This window comes from Bombina bombina, chromosome 10 (assembly GCF_027579735.1).
Source record: "Bombina bombina isolate aBomBom1 chromosome 10, aBomBom1.pri, whole genome shotgun sequence".
Classification (NCBI taxonomy): domain Eukaryota; kingdom Metazoa; phylum Chordata; class Amphibia; order Anura; family Bombinatoridae; genus Bombina; species Bombina bombina.
In genome coordinates this window covers 202,338,922-202,366,280 of record NC_069508.1, presented here as the reverse complement: position 1 = coordinate 202,366,280, position 27,359 = coordinate 202,338,922, and the positions used below count along the sequence as shown (strand labels likewise).

The window sequence follows — 27,359 nt, the reverse complement described above, 5'->3', positions numbered from 1 at the left end:
GAGCCGCACTTGCCGCCTTAGAGTACCGCATGGACGCACAATTTGCTTCCCTCATCCGATCTTTGTCTCTGGACAGAGAGGTCTTATCAGGCGCTCCTGGAGAGGATCTTACCATATCTACTGCTTTCCCGGCAGATGACCATGTCTGGCAGCAACACAGCTCACATGAGGATGGAGAATATGGAGACAGCGGTGCCTTGTCTACTTTCGCTGAGAGGCCTGCTGATGTTGGCCCCCGACTCATATCCCCTCCGACACCGGAAACTTTCATAGACTTCCCTACCTTAAGCACAGCTCTGTGCTCTGCTCCTGCTCCGAGGCGGCCGATCGGAGTAGAGATGGAGGATGACAGACCACCTACTAAACCAGCGGGGAACACTTACATGCTCAAGCCCTATATGGTGGGTGTCGGAGGGAATCCTTGGGGACATACAGGAAGACTAAGGTGTGTGACATACATACATTCCGCCATATTGGGCCCACACATCTTGGATACCAGCACTCATAGTCTCTTTTTATGTGCTCTGGTAGCGCAATTACTCACAAAGACCCTTACCTGCCCGGACTCCTCAGAAGTCCTCAACAGGAGAGAGAGGTCACCATTACCTGTAGGGGTAGGCTAAAGATGGGTCCATACTGATACACTTTGAAGGGCTCAGTCACTACACAAGCCACAAGCAGGGAGAGCTCACATACAATTTTCGTGAGGATATCCTACCAGTTCCTATTTCAGGATGAGCCCAAAACTGTGCCTCATATATTTACTAAACGAAATACATTTTGAAGATCTCAGCTCTATGTTCCTATAGCAATGTGTACAGTTAAGCTGTTTAATTAATTTTCTATACACTGTCTGCACCCCAGTTTAATGGTACCTCTTATTTATAGGAAGCATTGTGTCTACTTACCTACATAAACACAACCTCTTTATCAGCTCTAATGTTAACAACATCATTTTATACCTTTAGCTATCAGATCTTAAATGTTATTTTGCTGTTTTTATGTTTAATGCATTCTTACAGTAATCTGTTCTAATCTCTGAATAGATGATATTATACAGCAGTTAATGTTTCTATTAAGTAGAAGACATCTTCAAACTGCTACTCCTTTTTTTTTACAGTATAAACCACTTGCATACAGGTCACTCATCCCAGAGGGGTTATTGGTTTTCAGGTGTGTGATTTTTGCTACTCAGCATACTGTTAATTGTTAACACAGTTGAAAGTTTGCCTTGTGAATGTACAAGCTTTGCTCATGTAATCCCCTCTATTAGTTTAAATTGACACTTATGCAAGACACATGGGAGATCATATTTAAGGACTTCCATAGGGTCCCCCCTATATTGCTCCTATAATGTACTTCTCTTCCCATGCTATCTTTATCAGAAATGTTTACTGTATGTTGTATACTCTGTTATGTAATAGGAAACTCAATTTATAGGAAGAGTTTCCTGATAGCCTTCTTACAATTCACTATTTTCATGCCATGTAGGGTTAAACTACCTGCTAAAATGGAAAGTTAGGAATGATATCTCCCCCCACCCTTTCCCGCCCTGTCCATCAGGGCGGGTCATACCCAACTTCCCTTTCCCGTCTGTGTCCGGTGGAGACAACAACCCCTGGGGGGAGAGACAAATTATACTCCTCATCTATAGTAGCTGTAACATTGAGGTACTGATTTCAACTTACTATCACTTTAAAGCTTTCCTGTAGCCTCTATGAGACACCCGCTAGAGCCTGCTGCTCAATACCTATTACTATATACTTAGACTAATAATTGAAAAATCCTACATCTAGGTATAGCACAATGTATTCAGCCCTAGCCAGGACGTGGCTTTCAATATCCACATTAATGGCCCCCAGCTCTAATTGCAGTTAATATTTTTCTTTAAACGCCTAGGTAATGTTATATTGCATTTTGTACAGCCATATGGGCCTCTGATTTCCTCACTCTAGCTTACCCGAAGTGGGCCCATCTCAGTAACCGAGGTACTATCTTCTATATATACCATATTTCGTAGCTTGGCCCTTATAGCAATGTTAGGCTAAATGTATCACAGCTAGTCTAGTCTCCTCGCTGAGAATTAAAGATACCTTAAGCAACTAAATCACTTCAGACTTCTCACATCAGAGATTATAAAACAGCCTACTACGAAGCCACTATAAAGACACCTCATCTAGCATGAGACTCTGTTTATCAATAATGTATTTTAGGCCTACAGGTATTAATATCTACTGCCCTAGAGACTTTGTCTTGGTTGAATGTACCCAATATCCCTTGTTGTGTAAGTCTCTACCAATCCATCATAGCCGAGATTGGGTAATATTTAGGTATGCACCAGCAAATTTCCCTCCCATACCCTTTAGACTTCGAATATATAGTTAGAGTATTTATTAGGTTTAACTGCCTCACCTTCTATACTTATCTACTTCTATACCAGTGGCACTCCATATAGAGAATCCTATCATAGCTCCGCCTCCCCCCATACTGGGTCCTATACCCATTTTCCTTAAATTCAAGCGGCTCTTGTCCTCTGTAATCTTTCTCTTTCTCACAATATTCTTGTTAAGTTATATCCCTACACCGATACAGATCCCATGATTAATCCAAAAATTCTCACCAGATATTAGTTAAATGTATCTTCTACCACTAGTAGACTAGCAGATTTCTCACCATATTATTACTCAAAATTTACTTCAGTCTCCAGGGAGTGGTCTTATTGTTCTATCCCATTATGAAACAGGGATATAACTTTGTTAACTTATATTCATAATATCCTATATAATATTAAAAAGAGACCCTATACTTCTGCCTGAGCAACCCCACCTTCAAGTTCTCCAACAGCAGAAAAATTACGTATGTGGAAAGAGCAAGCTAATTTTCATCTCACCAATATCTAAGATCTAATGTTTACCTTCATATGTTTGTAATTCCTATGCACATACTCATGTGGAGTTGTTATACTTTACTCTGTTTTGTTTGTCTCAATAAAAAAATATTCAATAAAAAAAAAGAAATACTATTTCAATTTCAAATATTACATTACATACATAGCTAAACATTCTATGTAATTGAAAAATTCAAAAATGAAAATTCGAAAATAGAATAGAATATAAACATTCGAAATTCGATTCGAACGAATGTATCAAAATTTGTTTTAAATTTCGAATTTTTATAAATATTCACCCATCCCTAGCTATATCTAATGGTCCTTTAATTTAAGAATATATTTTTATCTAAAGGATTAGTCTTCATACAAATGTATTCAGAATATGACAGCACACATGTATATGTGTCTATTAATATAAAAATATCAGGAGTCCATTACAATCCTTTAGAATTCTGGTACCAAGTCCAGATAGAGGTCTAGTTTATATTACTGTAAACGGGCTGTAACATAAAACACAGGGGCAAAACTACAGGGGGTGCAGAGTTCGCAATTGCGACTGGGCCCCCAAGGGTGGGGGCCCAGCTTCGGAAAAAAAAAATATTTTTTTTAAACAATGAAAAACGTTGCCTACCACTGCCTGCACTGATATCATGTGAGTGTGACGTGATGCTTCACTAGTGTCTCTGACTACAGGGGTTAGTCTTTCTGTTTTACCTATTGGTATTTATGCATGTATGTATGTGTGTGTGTGTATGTATGCATGCATGTATGTGTGTGTGTGTTTGTGTATGTATGTATGTATGTGACTGTGTGTTAGTATTTATGCGTATGTGTGTATGTATGTATGTGACTGCGTGTGTATTTATGCGTGTGTATGTATGTATGTATGTGACTGCGTGTGTATTTATGCGTGTGTGTGTATGTATGTATGTGACTTTGTGTGTATTTATGCATGTATGTGTGTGTGTGTATGTTTGTGGAACCAGCAAATTACAGACCTTGTTATTACAGCATGGGGAGGCGGGGGGAAAACAGTGTCACTATATATTTACTAATATATACAGTACGGGGTGCTGAACCATGTCACAGACTACTGTGGTCACTTTATAAAGTACTGGGGCGGGTAGGGTCAGGCCAGCCATCTCACCGGCAGATTACAGACTGTGTCACTGACTCACTATATACAGTACTGGTGGGTTAAACAGTGTCACTATATACAGTAATAGGGGGTCAGATCATCTCACAGACTGTGGGAACAGGATACCTCCTTATGCAGACGTAATCTGATTCACATTTTTTTCTGTGTTAAATGTAAAAAAAAAAAAAAAAAAAAAGATATGTATCAAATTCACTTTTTTTTTTGGGGGGGGGGGGGCCTTCTTAGATTCTTGCACCTGGGCTCTGTGGTTTCTAGTTACGCCTCTGATAAAACATTTCCATAGATATTAATGTAGGTACTTGTTAGCACCTGTTTACAGTTTACAACATCAATGGATACTAAACCCAGAGTCGTGCTACTGCAAATGAAAATGAGACTAATTGCTCCAATGATGATATTATAAATACATTTGGAATGTATTATAAACATTTTGGGCTATATTACAAGTGGAGTACTAATTTATCGTGCGATCACAAAGGAGCAAATTCGCCCATTTGCGTCACACTATAAATAAAAAGCCATTACAAGTGTCTGGTAATTGTTACTGTGAGCTTGCGGTAGCAATTAGCGCTCTGGAAAATAACTAGAGGCCAGACCTTTGGTTCATTTTTTAAAAGTGCCTGAACTGCCTCCCCCCCCCCCCAAAAAAAAAAAAATGTGTAGTGTGTTTATAAAAATAAAAAATGGTGGCATTTTTTTTATTTTTTTATTACTGTACTAGGCAGTTTTTGGGGGCTAAAGTTGGCTGCTGTGGGGAGTTAGAAAAAAACGGCACTGAAAACTGCTTTTACATTGTGGTCTATGGGATTTGTGCGTTCCCAGTAAATATATTTGTATTTGCTTATATACAGTATATGTATATAATTATGTACATATATATTTATATTTGCTGCCCATAGCTCCATGACTTACCCCCTTCGCTGCGCTAGTTCTCATCCCTTTGGAGCCTATGGAAGCGCGCTCTCACGCATTTGCATTGCACCTCAATTGTAATAATGGCGCACATTTGCGTGCCCTGGTATTACTAAATTGAGAGCAAATATCGCTTTCGCGGAAGCAATATTTTGCTTTTAACTTGTAATCTGACCCTTTACTAGTAAATCACATTTTTTTAAATCTCAGATTGGACCCTACTCTACAACCCTTAGGGGATGCTGAAGTTTGCTTAAAAGCTAATTGGTGTGTATGTGTACTTGACAAGCTTGACTGGCACATTTGCTGCACATACGCACCAATCAACTTTTCAGGAATATTTTTAATGACAGGGTATGGAGAAGATGCAGAGCTGGAGTTGTAGGTAATATTTTTAATAATATATTGCAAATGTATTCAACTTGTAACATTGTGCTAGAACTAAATATCTCCACTTTCGCTATATACATCTGTTATATTTCCCTTTTAACCCCTTCGATGTGCATGACAAGCTAAAGTTCTGCAGGTGCATGGCGAGCGCTTTTTGTCATGTAGTGGGACCACCCTTAAAACGATGTTTACCGCAATCCCAGTTGGTGGCCTAGTGGGAGACTTTATGTGAGTGTTGGTGACGATACCACATACACACGTGGTGCTGTCATAAAGGGGCTGAACCAAGTAGCTCCAAAGGAGCTGGATGGGGGGAGGTTATTCAAACCCTTCAATCAGCTCACTTAGCTACAAACCTCCAAGACGCCTCTATCAAATGGTGGTCTTGGAGAAGTCATATCAAGTGGAACTTTAAAAAAAAAAAAAAAAAAACAACAAAAAAACACTTGCTTGACAATGTTACATCCTATTCACAGTAAAAATAAATCTGATATATCTAGAGACCCCTAATAAAGTCTCTTTTCCAGTAGACAAGTCCCTTTCTTAAATAATATATAACCTTTGTCTCTATAGTCAGGAGATCACTGTGGTAACAGTGAACAACCTGAAAGGAAAAATGTATTTTTATTTCTGTAATGCGCAATGGAGGATTTTAAACTCGCCTTTTATCTCCCCCTAATTTAAAATGTTGTTGTATTCTGCCTGGAATCAACTTCACCCAGCAGTGATTCTAACCTTCTCCCAGCTGATGAGTGGCAAAAACCACAAAACAGTCTGTCCTGGGATGGTTATGAATCACTGCACTAACCCTAGCTAAGTTTATAAGCTGTGTGAACAGCAATACTTTGGCGTAAAGGGAACCTGCTGAAAAGCAGACTGAAGTAAAAAGGTGTGTCATTGTGTACTTAATTTGCATATATTACCCAGAATCCTTTGCTGCATTGGAAACAATGTAATTCAGAGGTTTTCTGTGGGAAAACAAGCCTCTGGGCCTGTCTAGATTTGTTAATGAACTACACAATGAGTTATTTTTCTATATTTTGTGCGTAGTGGAGGATTTTAAACTCGCCTTTTATCTCCCCCTAATTTAAAATGTTGTTGTATTCTGCCTGGAATCAACTTCACCCAGCAGTGATTCTAACTTTCTCCCAGCTGATGAGTGGCAAAACCCACGAAACAGTCTGTCCTGGGATGGTTATGAATCACTGCACTAACCCTAGCTAAGTTTATAGGCTGTGTGAACAGCGATACTTTGGCGTAAAGGGAACCTGCTGAAAAGCAGACTGAAGTAAAAAGGTGTGTCATTGTGTACTTAATTTGCATTTCTTACCCAGAATCCTTTGCTACATTGGAAACAATGTAATTCAGAGGTTTTCTGTGGGAAAACAAGCCTCTGGGCCTGTCTAGATTTGTTAATGAACTACACAATGAGTTATTTTATATATATATATACACAGAGAGAAATGCACTCACAGGAACAGACAACCAGCTCAATACCATTGTTAGCCTGTTCTATGGCGATTTACCACCTAGGTGCAACTTCTTTTAGCCCAGCAATGCTTTTCACAGAGTAGAACTTTCCTGTAGTATATCAGTCTGATCCCGCCTATTACGGTCAGTCCAGCGCCGAAATACCAGGCAATTCCTCTCTGAACAAGGAACAAAGCAACCCCAGACTATCGTTTCGGCCTTCATTGGGCCTCGTCAGTGAGGTGTAGCAGTATTCCTCTAAGCACACTGAGCAAGGCGTCCACGTCTGGTTTCCCCTTTTTTCCCATAGGGAGACTAAATACACACAGAGAGAAATGCACTCACAGGAACGAACAACCAGCTCAATACCATTGTTAGCCTGTTCTATGGCGATTTACCACCTGGGTGCAACTTCTTTTAGCCCAGCAATGCTTTTCACAGAGTAGAACTTTCCTGTAGTATATCAGTCTGATCCCGCCTATTACGGTCAGTCCAGCGCCGAAATACCAGGCAATTCCTCTCTAAACAAGGAACAAAGCAACCCCAGACGATCGTTTCGGCCTTCATTGGGCCTCGTCAGTGAGGTGTAGCAGTATTCATCTAAGCACACTGAGCAAGGAGTCCACGTCTGGTTTCCCCTTTTTTCCCATAGGGAGACTAAATACACACAGAGAGAAATGCACTCACAGGAATGAACAACCAGCTCAATACCATTGTTAGCCTGTTCTATGGCGATTTACCACCTGGGTGCAACTTCTTTTAGCCCAGCAATGCTTTTCACAGAGTAGAACTTTCCTGTAGTATATCAGTCTGATCCCGTCTATTACGGTCAGTCCAGCGCTGAAATACCAGGCAATTCCTCTCTGAACAAGGAACAAAGCAACCCCAGACGATCGTTTCGGCCTTCATTGGGCCTCGTCAGTGAGGTGTAGCAGTATTCCTCTAAGCACACTGAGCAAGGAGTCCACATCTGGTTTCCCCTTTTTTCCCATAGGGAGACTAAATACACACAGAGAGAAATGCACTCACAGGAACGAACAACCAGCTCAATACCATTGTTAGCCTGTTCTATGGCGATTTACCACCTGGGTGCAACTTCTTTTAGCCCAGCAATGCTTTTCACAGAGTAGAACTTTCCTGTAGTATATCAGTCTGATCCCGCCTATTACGGTCAGTCCAGCGCCAAAATATATATATATATATATAAGAGCAAAAAAGTTCAGAGGTATGTGCACTCTCACCACCATCCTGCAACTGCCAGGGTGCTTTTGAGAGGAATGTAAATAACAAGCAGAATGAAGCACTCACTGGACTTTGGATATCTGTGAAACTTATTTATTTGTGACGTTTCGGGACCTCAAACGTCCCTTCTTCTGAAAATACAATAGTGCAAATGAACAAGCTTATAAAGGCCTGTAAACCCTTCCCCCTAATGGTTAACCAATCAACACAAATTATGTGCAAGAACTGAGAATCCACACATACAGGTGACCCAGCTTACCAGAAAAACATCATTATTATAAAAATGCCCCATTGTATGTGATGGGCTAAACAAAGTGTTATAACAAGTGCTAAAATAAAAATGTATATTGTCAAATATCCCCGGAGAAACATCGTCACAACATATTCATCATCCCCCAGACAAAAATGGACCAGACCGCACTGCAGTGATGTGCAGTCACTAGAGGCAGGTGAGGCAGTGCTTCACCTCTCATATGGGCAAAAATATATTTTTTTTTATTGGCTTTAAAAAAATTATTTATTTTTTTTCCCCAGCATTTTTTTTTCTCACAGCTATATGTTGTGCAATGAAGAGGCACAAGCAGGTCTGCCCACCATTACACAACATTCTGCGCCACCTACTGGATGCAAGTGGTTAAGATCATTGCATGGCCCATTAACTGCTTATTTGAGGCAGTCCTATTTGTGCTGAACCAATCCAGCGAGAGGCATTAGTAAGTGGAACATAGGGTTGGGGCTGGATGTTAAATCATATAAAACAAAACAAAAAACGGAAAAAAAACAACTTTCATATATTTTGTTGCTGTCCTGTGAACCTGCTAGCTTTGCTAAAGTGAAAAAGAGAGTTCTGTTCTTCCCCTCTAAGTGCAGTGGAATGTGCCACTGTCACTTCCTGAATCCTTACAGAGCAGGAAGAGAGAGGCACAGAGAACACTGTTTGAGCCACATCTTATTGAAGTAAGATTTTACTAAAAAGGGATTCTGTTAGTGAAAATTATAATTTAATGAATGTGGTTTAGTGTTTTTTTTACTCTTTTACAGCAGGGTCGTTTTTGTATTTTGTTTACTCAAACTTTACACCCACTAACTTAGCAGCTTGCCTCTGTACTAATGTATAGTCTAACTTTCTGAACTCTCTGTAGCTCTGCTGTTTTATTACTTTAAAATGCAGTGGTCCCTCTCCCCCCCCCCCCCTTGTGTGTGTGTGTGTGTCTCTCTATCTATCCATCTCTCTCCTTATGTGTTGTTCTCCCCATGGTCTCTTTCTCTCTCTGTCTCTCTTCCTCCCCCTCTGACTCTCTCATCCCTTATGTAATGAAAGAATCTATAAGCATAATTTGCAGCATTAAAGTAAAAAGTATGTTTTAAACATATTTTAATGGGCATGGATTTCTAGATCTCATAATCAGAGCAAGCATTGTGTTATCTGGCAAGAGTTTCTGTTACAATCCTTTTAGACTAAAATCAGATGTTTACTAAGTTGACCAGTTTTCCAAGACACCATTTAAAGGGACATGAAACCCATATGAAACCCATATGCAAATTTAAATAACTTTCCAATTTACAACTAATATCTAATTGTCTTCATTCTTTTGATGTCCTTTGTTGAAAATCATATCTAAATATGCTCAGTAGCTGATTGGTGGCTGCACATAGATACCTCATGTGATTGGCTCACCCATGTGCATTGCTATTTCTTCAACAAAGGATATCTAAAGAATGAAGGCGTATCCTAGCCACTGCCTCACTAGTCTCTGACGTCACTGCACGTCACTGCCGCACTGAAAGGCAAATAATTGGGTACAAATCAACCGCACCCCTAGGCTAGGTGGTCATAGTAACCACTAACAAAAGTAACAACAGTCCGGCCAAACCTCCCAGACGTCACAAGTACCCATGGTAACCACTGACAACATAGACCTAAGCATAAGTTAATGCCGCATCGCTCACGGCTAAAAGCCTCAGACATGCTTTATGTTAATTCATAAACTGCTCGGTCACCTAGCCACTCCGAATTGAAGGTGTAGGTAGCACCAAATCAATCCACACAATAGGGCCCAGAGGATATCGCACGTAGCACACCGCCCTCTGTATCCTCATTGGTCATTATCAGTAACCACTAACCACAATCCGTCCCGTCCCTGTAGACGTTATGTGTATCCATGGTAACCGCTGCCAACAAAGAAATGACCATAAGTAACTATCACATAGCTTAAAACTAAACTCATTGGACCTGCGTTGTGCAAATTTAAAATCTATTCAGTCAAATAGCCCTCATAAGACAATCGTAAAAGTAGTACAAGAACGATCTCTATAATGGGGCCAAACAGGATCACACAAAGAGCACCGCCCCCTGTACTCTTATTGGACCGTAAAGACGCACCTCCTGTCATAGAACAGAATCATCGTTCTTATAATTCTAACCACTGGCTTCCAACCATAGCTCGCCTCACTGTCACGTTATGGACCACCACTACTCAGGCTGATGGTGTTCGCCACTATACAACCACAGGTTACCATTTGAACGGGCACACAGCTAGTCCTAGACATCCAGGGGCGAATCGAAAAAACAAACAAAAATAACTTACAAAAATCCACAGTCATGCCATAAACAGCACATCGTAGTACTCAAGAGTAAGGGTACACTTCTCAATCTCTACAGTTCAAAAAGCTCATATGAGTCAAAGTGCAAATCTTTTGAGGGAGCCCTCCCTGTGATAGCATTATTAGGGGTTGAATCACATAAGGTGCTAACCACACTTCAAGGTGGAATAAAACAAACTCTCAGCATCCCGGCTCATCTAGCTACCATACAATTCCAATATAAGCAATCAGCCAACAGCTAAATGCCCCTCACCCTAAGACAATCTCAACATCGAATGTGGTCAGGTACCACACTGTGTGCACCCAGGTAGGACACCCACCAGCCATGGGGAGGAGACATGGGACCATGGTCCCCGAGGATAAAGACAAAAGTGTAAGTGCTTCAATGTGTAACAAAATATATACATGAACAGATACATAAACATAAAAAAGCCCAAAAGGGCTCCAATAAAAACAAATATCCTACCTGCAGGATTAAATTATTACAGGAATACCCAACATTAAAAGGATCCTTACTGAAAATAGAGATGGAACCTACATAGACCAACAGTATGTGTCCATGACATATCAAAATATATTGAGCAGGGGGGCGTGTCCAAGCCACAGCCATGATCAGACGTGTCTCTTAGCAGCTCCGGTATAACCTGGAACAATTAGGTTATTATCTCCAGCTTTTGTAACTCTAACCTCACCTAATTTATTCTACACCCACCGGAGAAGAGGTTAGATCCTCAATGAAGCTATTTTTTCTCTACTACAATACCTAAGACGATTATCTACGACTGAGTTCCTGGGCTGTGGCCTATGTCACCGTTTTACCATCTCCCCCCCCGGCCTCAAATTTAGCTGGGTAGTCTGACTATAGTCAAACACGGAGCAGCTTTTATCTGGAGGTGAGGTGAACGACACTACCTACTAAGTATAGAAAGCCAACAAGAATATATAATCCCACGATGGAGGATACAATAACAGCTCTTTTACAATTGATCTCACACAAGATGGACGACCATCATTCCTCCCTCAAGGCAGCGTTGAAATATGAGAGAGCCGACAACGCTGAGATGGGAACTCGCAGCTCAGTGGACAACTTACCGATTATAACAACGGAGCTAGAGGCTCTTTACAATAGTGACTGTCACTGCTGCCCAGGCGCTGCGGATTGCACAACTAATTCTTCCGATACTGCTGAAGTGACAAATGGCAATGCAGCACTGGACACCGCGCTTTCCACTCGCCCAGGCTTTGACAACTTTTATGGAGGTACCGAGCCGAAGCCAGACCCGCTGGAGATGCGGCCGGTCAAAAGGGGGTTCGGACTAGGCTCTGCTCTGACACACTCTGTTATGGACCTACAGTACCTTGCTTTGGACTTTCCTGCGTGTAGACTTTCAAAGTTTTGGGATGATCCTTTGTTTGCTGCAGCGCTCCGTCAGCGGAAAATTTCAGACACTAAGACTGAGTTTATACAGTCTGACTGCCCGTGTTCCTGTCTTCACAAAGTGACTGGTATCGGATGAAAAACAAACAAAAAAAAAACAAAAACACACAGACGCTTATAATGTCATGGACTCACACTCTCAGCCCGGGGTTTGATCAGTCCTAACCTTTTAGTTATATGTCTTTAATAACCTAATCACTGTTTTATAGATAGAAGTGCTGTCATTTGGCTTGATGTGTTTCAATTGTTTTTCTTGTTTGGTTGCCTTTGGAAGCCCTATTAGATTTCTCCCCCCCTGAAGCTGTTTAAATTCAGGGATCCTCTCTTTGATACACATTTCTCTTATATATCTCATGTATGGAAATATTTCCTTTACATATCTAGATAAACTCAAGCTCCCAGTAGTAACCTATCTTACATCTATGCTTTAAATGGGGAAATTTAAATTGCTTTATGTTTGATTATATCTGTTTAATCCACATAGCGCTATACACTGTACATATAAGGAGGCTAGCGCTCTAATTGTTATATGGATAGACCATATATTACTTTTGGCACAGATGACCAGTCGTTAAGTGACATGAGTTTAGACAAGCTGAAATAATTAGACTGCATGAATCCTCAGTTTTGTATACTGCAAAATCCTATCTTCGCTGTTTATGTGTAGCAATTTTTCTCTACCCTCCAATTATACCACAACCTGCTCCTCTATCCCTTTATTTTTAATTTATATGGTAACTCAGCACTACCTTCCTTTACTCTATTATTAGGTCTATGCCCAATGGTCTATATTGTTTAAGAAACTGGGAGATGCTTACCCTTTATCTGAGCGGACCTAGATTACTAATTAGATATATGAAGCAATTTGCGGTTTGTAATCATAGTATAGTCTCCTTTATAGTGCAGGCCCATAACGCTATATACAATCTTAGGCCAGTGATTACTATGAGAGTCTCTTAGACATAATTTTCTATATAGCTTCATTAGGAAATAGTGGGTATCACGCCACAGTGTCCTTGGCCACTCCAATTCATTTAAGTCCCCCTCCTCCCTTCATGTACAATGTGACCTTCCCTTTATACATACCTACTTAGGCTTTGAGATGCCCATAGGTCCCAACTGACATCTCGGATCTGGTGGGTCTCACCCCTGTTCCCAATTACTGAGGAATTATACCCAATGCGTAGCAATTTATAACAAGATACCCCCTCTCCCCCCTCTTACCCCATCATACATAGTTTGGTATTCCACATAGCTTCCACCATACGCCTTGTATCATAAGGGTCTCGCTTCTGTCGACCTCAAAAACTTATTTCAATCCCCTTATGGGCTCCCTTACCTCCATATAGCAAACTCTACTTACGTATAAGTCTCCGTTAATACCCCACAGATGCTCCTCTACCCTTAATAACATACTCAAAAAAGGTCGGTTTACATTATTAGAACATCCCCCTTCCCTTCTCGAGCGGCTCTCGCCCGCTGCACCCCCCTTTTTATTTTTATTCTTTTATTATTACTCAGCTCACTAACTAGGCTCTCCATATATAAGCTTTAAACTTCATGTAGAACTTTATACTGCTATCTTAACCCTAAAGGGACATTTTAAGCTACCACTAATCTTCGCATGTATAGCTTTCTAGCTATCAACCTGTAATATACTTGGGCCTAGTTACCATAATATTATCATAATATAACCTATATTAAAAACTGAGGTCACCCCTCTCTGAACTCAACATCACGCAGCTCTTTTTACATAACCTCTTTATTAAAATGTACTCATGGAACTCTGTGTTTATAAGCTAGGTTTACCATATTTTTACTGTATATCAACAGAGTTACAGTTCTCTGTATTGTTGTAAAAAGTCACTGATTCCTGTAATGTTGAGTTTTATTGATTATGTATGTTTTTGGAACCTCAATAAAAAATATAATATAAAAAATAAAAAATAAATATATTGAGCAAACAATACTTGACAAGATACAGGACTTTATGAGATCATAGACTCTCATAGTGAACGATGTGGTCGTGGACTCCCATAACCACAATAGACTCTCACTAAATTTCAAATTGAATTAGTACAGGGAAACAGTGTCCATCATAGGAATGCTTGCCATCCAGTTTGGTCGTTGAGACCCCTGGGTGTCAAGGTACCCAGTTTGTGTATCCATCTGGCTTCCTTTTGTAACAAAAGCCTCGCTCTGTTACCTCCTCTTTTTGGCATCGGTTCATGATAAAAAAAAAAGAATTATAAGAGCAATGATTTCGTTCTTTGACAGGAGGTGCGTCTATACGGTCCAATAAAAGTACAGGGGGCGGTGCTCTTTGTGTGATCCTGTTTGGCCCCATTATAGAGATCGTTATTGTGCTACTTTTACCTTTGTCTTATAAGGGCTATTTGACTGAATAGATTTTAAATTTGCACAACGCAGGTCCGATGATTATTATTAATTGTTATTTATGGTCATTTCTTTGTTGGCAGTGGTTACCATGGATGCACATGACGTCTACAGGGACGGGCCGGATTGTGGTTAGTGGTTACTGATATTGACCAATGAGGATACAGAGGGCAGTGCGCTACGTGCGATATCCTCTGGGCCCTATTGTGTCAATTGATTTGGTGCTACCTACACCTTCAATTCGGAGTGGCTAGGTGACCGAGCAGTTTATGAATTAACATAAAGCATGTCTGAGGCTTTTAGCCGTGAGCGATGCGGCATTAACTTATCCTTAGGTCTATGTTGTCAGTGGTTAACATGGGTACTTGTGACGTCTGGGAGGTTTGGCCAGACTGTTGTTACTGTTAGTGGTTACTATGACCACCTAGCCTAGGGGTGCGGTTGATTTGTACACAATCATTTGCATTTCAGTGCGGTCTGGTCCATTTTTGTGCAGCATAGGGGAGCCTGTGGGTGTAACTGTCCCTGAGTGTTGTGCCTTTCGTTACAGGATTGCACGCTTTTGCGTATTGCTCAGACATGTTTTTCAGTTATTGAATTACCCTATCGTTACCAGATACGGGAATTTTCAGTCTGCTAATTCGAATGGTGCACCTCATTAGACATGTGGGGATGAAGTAATCTCCTGATTGTCATTTGTTTGAGATCTTTCCCAGTTTTTTAAAGATAGGGCTCCGTTTGGCTGGTCCTGCGGGTAGGCCTGTGTCTTTTTGGGCGTTAACCTCCGGGTTACCTTATATTTTATTTATATCCGATGGGATGTCTTTTATTTGTTTTTGTTCCTTCGGGAACCTCTGGGATTGATACTCTTTATTACTTCTTCAGAAATTGTTTTTGGTATGTTAGTCCTATGTTAAAAATGTCTGTTTTCTGTTTTTTCCCCTATGAGGGAGAATTTATACAGCTTGCTGGGTAGGACCCTAGGTGCAGGCTGGTCCTGTTCGGTTTGTTCGGTCTTGCGGCTGTTCAGACACGTGGCTCTGTTCTGCTCGGCTGGTTTGGTAGAAGCACCGAGTGCTCAGGTTATCATTGTTTTTCATGTTCAACTAAACATTCGAGAGGACCTGTGGTTCCATGAGGCGGGAAGGATTGTTTCAGTCCTTATAGCCTTCAGTCATAGATGGCTGGGCAGGGGCGGTTTTTTTCCGCTGCGTCATTCTATCTGTCATCTGATTTCATCAGAACTTAGGGTTTTCCTCCCTCTTGTGGTGGAGGATGGGAGGGCTTCACACCCCTTACCGCTGTTGAGCGGTTTGGCCTTCAATTTTAGGCCTCTGGATTTGTCCTTTTGGGCTTGATCCAACAGCTTGTACAGGATATCTGTCTAGCATGCGGAAGGTCTGCAGTTTGAAACCAGTTGCAGCTCTTGAAACCTTGCAGGTGTATGCGTAAGCTGTTTATAGTGTATCTAGATACAGCTCTTACTTTTTGACGTGTACTGTCTTTCTGAGACCTTTGGGTCTTCTTCCATTGTCTCCAGGTGAGTTGGATCTCCTTTTAGGGATCTGTGTTCCGGGTGATGGTTGTTCCCTGTGAGGACTTTGTTTAGCTCTGGGTTTTCCGGAGCTGGGTAGGCTTAGTGTCTTTCTCTTCCTTGTGCCCTCTGCTTGTGCAGAAGAGATAGGGAGACTAGTCCTGCTAATAGGATTTTTTTGACCTTGAGGTATCCCATGGTTGTCCTGAGGCTCTGAGAAGTATCTTCATACGACTTCTAGCCTTGCTCCTTGGAGCGTTGGACTTTAGCTAGGGGTGGTTACTTCCTTTGGTTGGGGCTCTCAAGTTTTTCTCGCTATCCGGATTTTCTGGATATGCATCTGTATCCATTGTGTCTGGCTTTTTGGCCAGCTGGGGTGTTTAGTTCTAGGGTAAGGTTGCCTGAACTATTAAGTGCCCGGACCTGTTTTTCTCCCTGAGACATCCGGTTGCTGAAGCTTCGCTTGACCTTTTTTCCTGACCCAGTCTTGGGTAGTTTTGGAATCTTGAATCTCAGGGCTGGTCAGGGTGTTCCACGGTAGTGGGAACTTGGGCTATGTCCTTGGACCATCTACCTAACCTGGTCATGGTTGGCCAGGTTTTTGGAGTATTTTTTACTCTTTGCCACCATATTCTGGTGGTTAGTGGTGTGGCTTATGCCTCAAGGGTTGTTGGTTCATACCCAGGTGCTGGCGCTGGATGTCCAATTTCTGGTGTGCCTTAGGGTTGCATTCCCTTGGTCAGCTTGCCAGTGTTCCCGTGTATACCCTGCTCTGCAGGTGAATGGGTTGGCTGTGCCTCTGCTTGGCAACCTACTTGTAGGAGGTTCCTTTCTAGGAAATATATGTTGGGAATTTCTCTTACCATTAGCCGGTGATTTTGGGCCTTGAGTACAGTTGTTGCAATTTTGGGAAAAATCCCTTTCCTTAGGGATATTCTCCTCCCTATGGAGATAGAGTCCTTGCTTTGATGGGAGGCATAAAGGTGGGATGGGTTCCCTCTGGGGTCTTGCTGGCTCCAAGTCAGACTTGTTGGGCCTTTATGTTGATAGATCCTTAGTTCTATGGCCTTGCTGTCTGTTTTCAGAGTCGGGTTGTACTTGTACTCTGTGGGGATGGCTGTGCTATCCTTACACTCGTTCCTGTACTTGTTTTGGGATTATTTTGTTCCCTTGTCTTGGATTCCTGAGGCTGGGTTGGTCCAGCTGGTTGTGGGTCTGAAGGTCAGGATGGTCTAGGGCGCTGCATTCGGTCACAGTCTCCTCTGGATGTGTGAGCCTTGTTGAGTCTATCCTGTTTGCTCAGTTTGTTAGGGTATAGATTTTCCTTTCAACTTGCTCCATTGATTCAGAAGAGGGTTTACTCTTCCTTCGGGTCTGAGGGTATTCTCCCTTCTTGGGGGGCCTCAATTGAGGTTTGGTGTTCCCCTTTTTAGGGACGTGTGTGTAGGTTTGGCGACTTAGGTTGCCTGGAGCATGCCCTCTGTCTGGGGGTTGCTTTTACAGTCTGTTTCTTGCTTGACTGCTACTTCCTCCTCGCAAGTACCCTCTGTGTCGTCCTGTTATGCTCGGTGTTCTCAAACTTGGGGTTTTTCACCTGGGTGTATTACACATTTTTTCATGGCGAATGCTTTGGTATTCTATGGTCCGCACTGGGAGGACTTTGCCTCTTCAGTGGCATTCCGTGCTTGCAGGATGTTGGAGAGACGTCTTTTCTGTCTCTGTGCCTGGTCTTATCCCAGGTTTTGCCTGGTATAGGCGTGACCTCCTTCCCCTGTTTTGGGCCCCTTTGGGTCTCTGTGAGCTGGGCTCACTCGTGGAGGTGTTTTTTTTTGTATTAGGGGACCTTGCAGTTTCCTTGGTTCTCCTTTGCCTTGTCCCCTTGGGGGTTTCAGCTGGTGTCTCCTTCATTTGTGGGGGATGAGCGGTGGGGGACCGTCTTTTGGGCAACAGTGTCTCCTGGAGGACTGTTGGCTCAGTCGAGTCCATTTGCGGTCTCTAGTTTGGCTGCGGGACTGACTGTGAGTCAGTGTCTTTGGGGCTTTTTTCTTTTACAAATTTTCTCAGCTTCAGACGAAGCGGGTTTTTTTTATTGGGTAGAGTTTCAGGCCTGGTGCCTTCAGTATGAGCCGCCTATTGTACCCTCCCATCTTGGCATTCAGTGTCCTCTATAGCTTGGGTATTGTTTTCCCAAAAGTAATGAATGCAGCTGTGGACGCTTTTCATTTAAGAAGAAAAACATAAATTATGCTTAACTTTTCTTCTGATGGAAAGAGTCCACAGCTCCCCATCCGTAATTTTATGTGGGACGTCCTTATTATTCTTCTGGCACCTTTCACCCTGATATTTCTTCCACTGTTCCTTATTCCTCTGCAGAATGACTGGGGGGTGAGGGGAGTGGGAGGAGTATTTAAGCCTTTGGCTGGGGTGTGTTTGCCTCCTCCTGGTGGCCAGGTAATGAATGCAGCTGTGGACTCTTTCCATCAGAAGAAAAGGAAAGCATCAGGTAAGCATAAATTATGTTTTTTTTATTTTATTGAATGGTTAACTATTATTATCATATAATATAAAAGGCCAAGTGTGTTTGTCTGAAGCTGTCATGCGCAGTAGAGACTGTTCGAGGACAAACACACCTGGCCTTCAACAGACTGACCTGGCATCTGCCGAGTGCGGACCGGGTGTGATGATGGGTGGGGCCGGATATGACGTGGGCGGGGCTGGGCAGGCGTGAGAGAGCTCAAAAGAGGGGGGATAGAAGGAGAGCGAAAGACAAAGAGGCGGGATAGAGACAGAAAAAGAGGGGAGATAGAGAGAGGGAGAGAGACAGCAAAAGAGAGGGGGAGAAAGGGGCGAGAGAGAGCAAAAGAGAGGGGAGAGAGAGCAAAAGAGAAGGGGAGAATGCAAAAGAGGGGAAAGAGAGACCGAGAGAGCGCAAAAGAGAGGGGGGAGAGAGAGAGAGCAAGAGAGAGGGGGGAGAGAGAGAGAGCAAAAGGGGATAGAGAGAGCAAAAGAGAGGGAGAGAGACAGCTAAAGAGAGGGGGGATGGAGAGCAAAAGAAAGGAGAGAGAGAGCAAAAGAGGGGACATAGAGAGAGCAAAAGAGAGGGGGCAGAAAGGAGAGAGAGAGAGAGCAAAAGAGAGGGGAGAGAGCAAAAGAGAGGGGGAGAGCGCAAAAGAGGGAAAAGAGAGGGGGAGAGCGCAAAAGAGGGAAGAGAGAGACAGAGAGTGCAAAAGAGAGGGGGGGAGTGGGGGGAGAGAGAAAGAGCAAAAGAGAGGGGAGAGAGAGAGCAAAAGAGAGGGGGAGAGAGAGAACAAAAGAGAGAGGGAGAGAGAGAGAACAAAAGAAAGGGGGGGAGAGCAAAAGAGAGGGGGGAAGAGAGAGAGAGAGCAAAAGAGAGGGAAGAGAGAGAGCAAAAGAGAGGGGGAGAGAGAGCATAAGAGAGGGGGAGAGAGAGCAAAAGAGAGGGAGAGAGAGCACAAGAGGGGGGATAGAGAGAGCAAAAGAGGGGGGATAGAGACAGCAAAAGAGAGAGATGGGGAGAGAGAGAGCAAAAGGGGATAGAGAGAGAAAAAGAGAGGGAGAAAGACAGCAAAAGAGAGGGGGAGGGAGAGCAAAAGAAAGGAGAGAGAGAGAGAGAGCAAAAGACGGGAGATAGAGAGAGCAAAAGAGAGGGGGGAGAAAGGGGAGAGAGAGAGCAAAAGAGAGGGGGAGAGCACATAAGAGGGAAGAGAGAGACAGAGAGAGAGCGCAAAAGAGAGAGGGGAAGTGGGGGGAGAGAAAGAGAGCAAAAGAGAGGTGGAGAGAGAGCAAAATAAAGGGGGGGAGAGAGAGAGCAAAAGAGAGGGGCAAAAGAGAGAGAGCAAAAGAGAGGGGAGAGAGAGAGCAAAAGAGAGGGGGAGAGAGAGAGCATAAGAGAGGGGGAGAGAGAGCAAAAGAGAGGGAGAGAGAGAGAGCAAAAGACAGGGGGAGAGAGAGTGCACAAGAGGGGGGATAGAGACAGCAAAAGAGAGGGGGGGAGAGACAGCAAATTAGAGGGGGAGAGAGACAGCTAAAGAGAGGGGGAGAGAGTGCAAAGGAGAGGGGGAGAGAAAGCACCAAAATGAGGGGAAGAGAGAGTGAAATAGAGAGGAAGGAAAAGAGAGGGGGAGAGAGAGATCAAAAGAGAGGGGGGGAGAGATAGAGCACAAGAGGGTGGATAGAGAGAGCAAAAGAGAGGGTGAGAGGGCAAAAGAGAGGGGGAGAGAGAGCAAAAGAGAGGGGAGAGAGAGAACAAAAGAGAGAGGAGAGAGAGAGAGCAAAAGAGAGGGAGAGAGACAGCAAATGAGAGGGGAAGAAAGGGGAGAGAGAGAGCAAAAGAGAGGGGAGAGAGAGCAAAAGAGAGGGGGAGAGCACAAAAGAGGGGAGAGAGAGCATGCAAAAGAGAGGGGGGAGAGAGAGAGTGCAAAAGAGAGGGGAGAGAGAGCAAAAGATAGGGGGAGAGAGAGAGCAAAAGAGAGGGGGAAAGAGCGCCAAAAATAGGGGGGGGGCGAGAGGGGGGGGAAAGAGGGGGGAGAGAGAGAGCAAAAGAGAGTGGGAGAGAGAGAGCATAAGAGAGGGGGGAGGGAGAGAGCAAAAGAGAGGGGAGAGAGAGCAAAATAGAGGGGGGAGAGACAGCAAAAGAGAGGGGGGAAAGAGAGCAAAATAAAGGGGATAGAGAGAGCAAGTTAGAGGGGGAGAGAGCAAAAGAGAGGGAGAGAGACAGCAAATGAGATGGGGAGAGAGAGAGAGAGTGCCAAAGAGAGGGGAAGAGAAAGCGCTAAAGAGAGGGAGGAAAAGAGGGGGAGAGAGAGCAAAATAGAGAGAGGAGGAGAGAGAGAGCAAAAGAGAGGGGGAAAGAGCAAAAGAGAGGGGGAATAAAGAGAGAGCAAGGGGTGGAACAGCTGTACTGCAAAAAATGGCCTGTGTACACTGGCTTTAGGACTAGTTATTAATATTTGACATGCAAAAATTATTTGAGCATTTGAATAACTGATACACTTCCTTTTCCATAATTTATTAATAATGGAGTTTGGCATATTTATCTGTCCCCAATGTCTGTTGCATACTTGCATATGTCCTGATTGGCTAGATGGGGATAGGTAAATATATTAAAAATGCTGAATTATGGAATAAATAACTGCAAACATTTTCCAATTATAGCAGTTATCACATTTAAATCATTTAAAGCATTTAAACACAATCTTTACAATGTAGTAAGTAACTGGAAATATAGCAAAGTTTTAAAAATGAAACTTTTATTTAAGTTGTTATATAACAAGGTACATTGAATGCAGAAATAAGCTCTTCAACATATTTAAAAAAGTGTAATATCTTTCTTTTTTTAACTTAAATACACTTTATAGGGACACTTTACACATACAATATCTAAGATCCATATGAAAGCACAGAATTTAAAAATATAAGCATTTTTGACTGAAAAAAATGTGTAAATGTAAACTAATATACAAGTATCAGCTGTCCCCTTGCTAATGCATCAGCAGGAAGTACCTATCAACTAGTGAACTTTTACAGGAAGTACCTATTAGCCAATCAGCATTAGTATCACATTGATACATTAGGATCACTTTCAATTTTAATTTGTCAGCATATATCTATAAAGCTTATGTCACTTTATAAAATATGGTTAGAAGTAGAGATGCTACAATGTGCAAAGCCAGAAAATAATGTTCACAGATGTCTATAAATGGTTTTTTTTATGAATCTGACGCTATCATGAGAATGTAATTTACTTCACAAAGTTCTGCTCTATTATCCAACAAAGATTTCCAAGTAATCATTTCAATGACATTGTTCACCTTTAAGTGCCGTTTATATCATCTTTTTTTCCCCTTGTCATTTATTCCAACTTCGCAAACCTGTTTTCTGTTTTATCCCACTTAGATAATTGAAGGGGGCATTTGTGAGCTTGGGCCAGCCACACTGAATGCAGAAGATTCAGACGTCCCTCAGGATACATTAAATTTCTCTATTGTAATCCCCCCTATTCATGGGATGATATTAAATGGAGCATATGTCCGAAATATCAGTCATTACAAACAGCTGAACCCTCTTGTACTTGACAAAGACCTACAGATACGCAGCTTTACCTTAGATGAACTCAAACAAGGTTTGTATCTGAAATCTGAGTTTTATTAAATTCTTTGCATTTGGCCGTCCACTTTTGTATATGGATAGAAATTTCTCTCTCTCTGGTGTATTAATCTCTGCATGTGATTCTAAGTTAGCACAGTCATTCCATATCCTGTTGTGGACCTTTTTGTTTTTCACCAGATGAGACTCTTGAGCATAAAGCAATCTGTTTTGTGTTTCTTGATACTTTGTATAATTTCTCTTTCCTGCGTAACAGCACAAACACCACTTTTCTCTGATAGTTCGATATGTGAAGTATGAATGTCCTCTGCTGGAAACCAGGAGCTACTGCAAATGACTGATTTTTTTTAAATTGATTTTTTTTATTTATTGAGGTTCAACAAAGTATACAAGTAGCATATGTCATCAAACAGTGGTATTACAGATTCGTAAGTAGCGTACAATCAATATATACCAATATACGAAACATAAACAAAACAGATGTATGATATGCTAGTATGACATAAAATGGAGAACATGAAAGTTGCGTAGTGCACCAATAGAACTCTCAACCTTCTAGGTAGGGTATATGTCCACAAGTGGACCTCAAGACCTGGCTCTTCGACTGAACTGCAACCCTCAGCGCCTTGAGACCCTTACGGGTGAATAGCCGTGCTTTACAAGAACCCAATAGATAGATAAATAGAAGTGGGCCTGATCGAAGCCTAGAGGTAATGTTCAAAGTATAGAAGGCATTTGTACAACAGTAAAGTATCACATTTGTTTCTCCAAAAGATGAACCTCTATTTATATTATTTTAGATAGGCAGACAAATAGATATTAAAGATGAGTATGAAACTATATTACGGTCTGTATTAGGGAAGCAGGGGGTATGATTATATGGAAGTGGTAATATAATTGACAAAAGTGGGGGTATGGATTAGTAATTAGGGTTGCGGTATAGACAATACAAACCGCACAATTAGTCCTCCTAGTTTAGGAGGCTCTTTATATGGGGGGAGGCGGTGGTTATATATGTGGGTTTGGATAGAACTTTTTAATAGTATTATAATATGTAAGAAGCTCTTTATTAACACGTAGGAGGAAAGAAAAAAACTTTCTATCTGGTGATGATAGTTTACTGGAGGAGTTTAACACTTAGTAACATTTGTTAAGTTATACTATGGGTAACAGTCTGACACCACAGAAGTTATAAGCGACTAATCTATATATGTATATACGTATGCTTGGGTAAAGCTGAGGCTAGGTTCCTGGAAGTATCTAATTATATAGACCCACGTGGTGAGCAGTGGTACCTAAGTAATATGTACATTGTATAAAATGAGATAGAGAGGCCTATTTATCAAGCCGTCAATCGCAAATACGCCGGAATTCCACAGCGTAATTGTGGCGACCTTGATTCAACCTATTTATTAAAGCCTACAGACTGACAAAAGTTGAAATTTGTGACGTAACATACGATCCGCTGGTCTCAATCCGACACAGATCAATGCTTATGTCATTACAGATTTTCCAAATACAAATTTGGCACTATCTGACACCTTTTGCAGGTTAACAAATTTCTAACAAGTACGCTCGCCACTATTCCGGCCCAGCATACCTGCTTTTCAATCTGCCACCCTGGAGGTCGCGGATGCCATAGGAATCAATGGGAGTCTGAAAGCAGCGAAAGCTTATGTTCGATGCTGCCAGATATCACCTTGATTTCTATGGTAGAAAACAAATTACGTTTACACCTAACATCCTAACATAAACCCCGAGTCTAAACACCCCTAATCTGCCGCCCCAACATCGCCGCAAACTAAATAAAATGTATTAACCCCTATCGGGCTGCTCCCGGGCCCCACCGCAACTGTAATTAAATTATTAACCCCAATTCCGCGCTCCCGGACCCCTCCGCAACTGTAATAAAATGATTAACCCCTAAACACCTGGCCTCCCACATCACTACCATTAACTAAACCTATTAACCCCTTAACCACCAGCCCCCACATTGCCATAAACTAAATTAAGCTATTAACTCCTAAACCTAACAAACCGCTAACTTTACATTAAAATTACCTCATCCCTATCTTATAATAAAGTAAAACTTACCTTTATAATTAAAATAAACTATATTAAACTATTAATTAACCTACCCTAACTATAATACTAAAATTACATTAAACTATATTAAAACTATTAATTAACCTACCCTAACTATTATACTAAAATTACATTAAACTACTATTAAAATAACTATACACATTTAAAAACCTAACCCTACTCAAATGATTTAAATCTACAATTAAAAATTACTAAATTACAAAAAAATAAACGCTAAGTTACAAAAAATAAAAAAAACACAGACCGCTAGATTTAGAGTTCTGCGTTAGACCCCCTAACGCTGGTTTTGGCCGCCCGCTGGTATTTAGAGTCAGTCATGAAAGGGTCTAACGCTCACTTTGCAGCCGCGACTTTTCCATACCGCAGATCCCCCTACGCCATTTGCGTATCCTATCTTTTCAATGGGATCTTTCTAATGCCGGTATTTAGAGTCTTGGCTGAAGTGAGCGTTAGAAATCTAACGACAAGACTCCAGCCGCAGCAAAAAGCCAGGAGTTAAGAGCTTTCTGGGCTAACGCCGGTTCATAAAGCTCTTAACTACTGTGCTCTAAAGTACACTAACACCCATAAACTACCTATGTACCCCTAAACCAAGGTCCCCCCACATCGCCGCCACTCTATTTAATTTTTTTAACCCCTAATCTGCCGACCGCACACCGCCGCAACCTACGTTATCCTTATGTACCCCTAATCTGCTGCCCCTAACATCGCCGACCCCTATATTATATTTATTAACCCCTAATCTGCCCCCCCCAATGTCGCCACCACCTACCTGCAATTATTAACCCCTAATCTGCCGACCGGACCTCACCGCTACTATAATAAAGTTATTAACCCCTAATCCGCCTCACTAACCCTATAATAAATATTATTAACCCCTAATCTGCCCTCCCTAACATCGCTGACACCTAACTTCAAGTATTAACCCCTAATCTGCCGACCGGACCTCACCGCTACTATAATAAATTTATTAACCGCTAAAGCTAAGTCTAACCCTAACACTAACACCCACCTAAGTTAAATATAATTTTTATCTAACTAAATAAATTATTTCTTATTAAATAAATTATTCCTATTTAAAGCTAAATACTTACCTGTAAAATTAACCCTAATATAGCTACAATATAAATAATAATTATATTGTAGCTATTTTAGGATTAATATTTATTTTACAGGTAACTTTGTATTTATTTTAACCAGGTACAATAGCTATTAAATAGTTAATAACTATTTAATAGCTACCTAGTTAAAATAATTACAAAATTACCTGTAAAATAAATCCTAACCTAAGTTACAATTAAACCTAACACTACACTATCAATAAATTAATTACATAAAATACCTACAAATAAATACAATTAAATAAACTAACTAAAGTACAAAAAAATAAAAAAGAACTCAGTTACAAAAAATAAAAAAATAATTTACAAACATTAGAAAAAGATTATAACAATTTTAAGCTAATTACACCTACTCTAAGCCCCCTAATAAAATAACAAAGCCCCTCAAAATAAAAAAATGCCCTACCCTATTCTAAAATAAAAATAGAAAAGCTATTTTACCTTACCAGCCCTTAAAAGGGCCTTTTGCGGGGCATGCCCCAAAGAATTCAGCTCTTTTGCCTGTAAATAAAAAACATACAATACCCCCCCAATATTACGACCCACCACCCACATACCCCTAATCTAACCCAAACCCAAAGCGGGGGCTGAAGAAGTCCATCATCGGGCTGAAGAGGTCCATCATCGGGCTGAAGAGGTCCATCATCGGGCTGAAGTCTTGATCCAAGCAGGCGCTGAAGAGGTCCATCATCGGGCTGAAGTCTTGATCCAAGCGGGCGCTGAAGAGGTCCATCATTGGGCTGAAGTCTTCTATCAAGCGGCATCTTCAATCTTCTTTCTTCCGGATCCATCTTCATGCCGCCGACGCGGAACATCCATCCTGGCCAATGACTTCCCGACGAATGACGGTTCCTTTAAGGGACATCATCCAAGATGGCGTCCCTCGAATTCCGATTGGCTGATAGGATTCTATCAGCCAATCGGAATTAAGGTAGGAAAATTCTGATTGGCTGATGGAATCAGCCAATCAGATTCAAGTTCAATCCGATTGGCTGTTCCGATCAGCCAATAGAATGCGAGCTCAATCTGATTGGCTGATTGGATCAGCCAATCGGATTGAACTTGAATCTGATTGGCTGATTCCATCAGCCAATCAGAATTTTCCTACCTTAATTCCGATTGGCTGATAGAATCCTATCAGCCAATCGGAATTCGAGGGACGCCATCTCGGATGACGTCCCTTAAAGGAACCGTCATTCGTCGAGAAGTCGTCGGCCAGGATGGATGTTCCGCGTCGGCGGGATGAAGATGGATCCGGAAGAAAGAAGATTGAAGATGCCACTTGATAGAAGACTTCAGCCCGATGATGGACCTCTTCAGCGCCCGCTTGGATCAAGACTTCAGCCCGATGATGGACCTCTTCAGCGCCCGCTTGGATCAAGACTTCAGCCCGATGATGGACCTCTTCAGCCCGAAGATGGACCTCTTCAGCCCGATGATGGACTTCTTCAGCCCCCGCTTGGGCTTGGATGAAGACTTCGGAGGCTCCTCTGGACGGATCGGTGATACCCGGCGTGGTGAAGATAAGGTAGGATGATCTTCAGGGGCTTAGTGTTAGGTTTATTTAAGGGGGGTTTGGGTTAGATTAGGGGTATGTGGGTGGTGGGTTGTAATGTTGGGCGGGGGTATTGATTTTTTTTTTAAAGGCAAAAGAGCTGAATTCTTTGGGGCATGCCCCGCAAAAGGCCCTTTTAAGGGCTGGTAAGGTAAAAGAGCTTTTCTATTTTTATTTTAGAATAGGGTTGGGCATTTTTTTTATTTTGGGGGGCTTTGTTATTTTATTAGGGGCTTAGAGTAGGTGTAATTAGCTTAAAATTGTTGTAATCTTTTTCTAATGTTTGTAAATTATTTTTTTATTTTTTGTAACTTAGTTCTTTTTTTATTATTTGTGCTTTAGTTAGTTTATTTAATTGTATTTATTTGTAGGTATTTTATGTAACTAATTTATTGATAGTGTAGTGTTAGGTTTA

General features: G+C 41.7%; 1 protein-coding gene across 1 annotated transcript in view; it reads left to right on the top strand.

The window, feature by feature from the left end:
* Positions 1 to 27,359, top strand: part of LOC128641079 (FRAS1-related extracellular matrix protein 1-like) — a 393,612-nt gene that overhangs the window by 160,620 nt on the left and 205,633 nt on the right. The window contains exon 20 of the mRNA XM_053693633.1: positions 21,953 to 22,178. Coding sequence (XP_053549608.1) covers positions 21,953 to 22,178 — 226 coding nt within the window. The remainder of the gene's footprint in view (positions 1 to 21,952; positions 22,179 to 27,359) is intronic.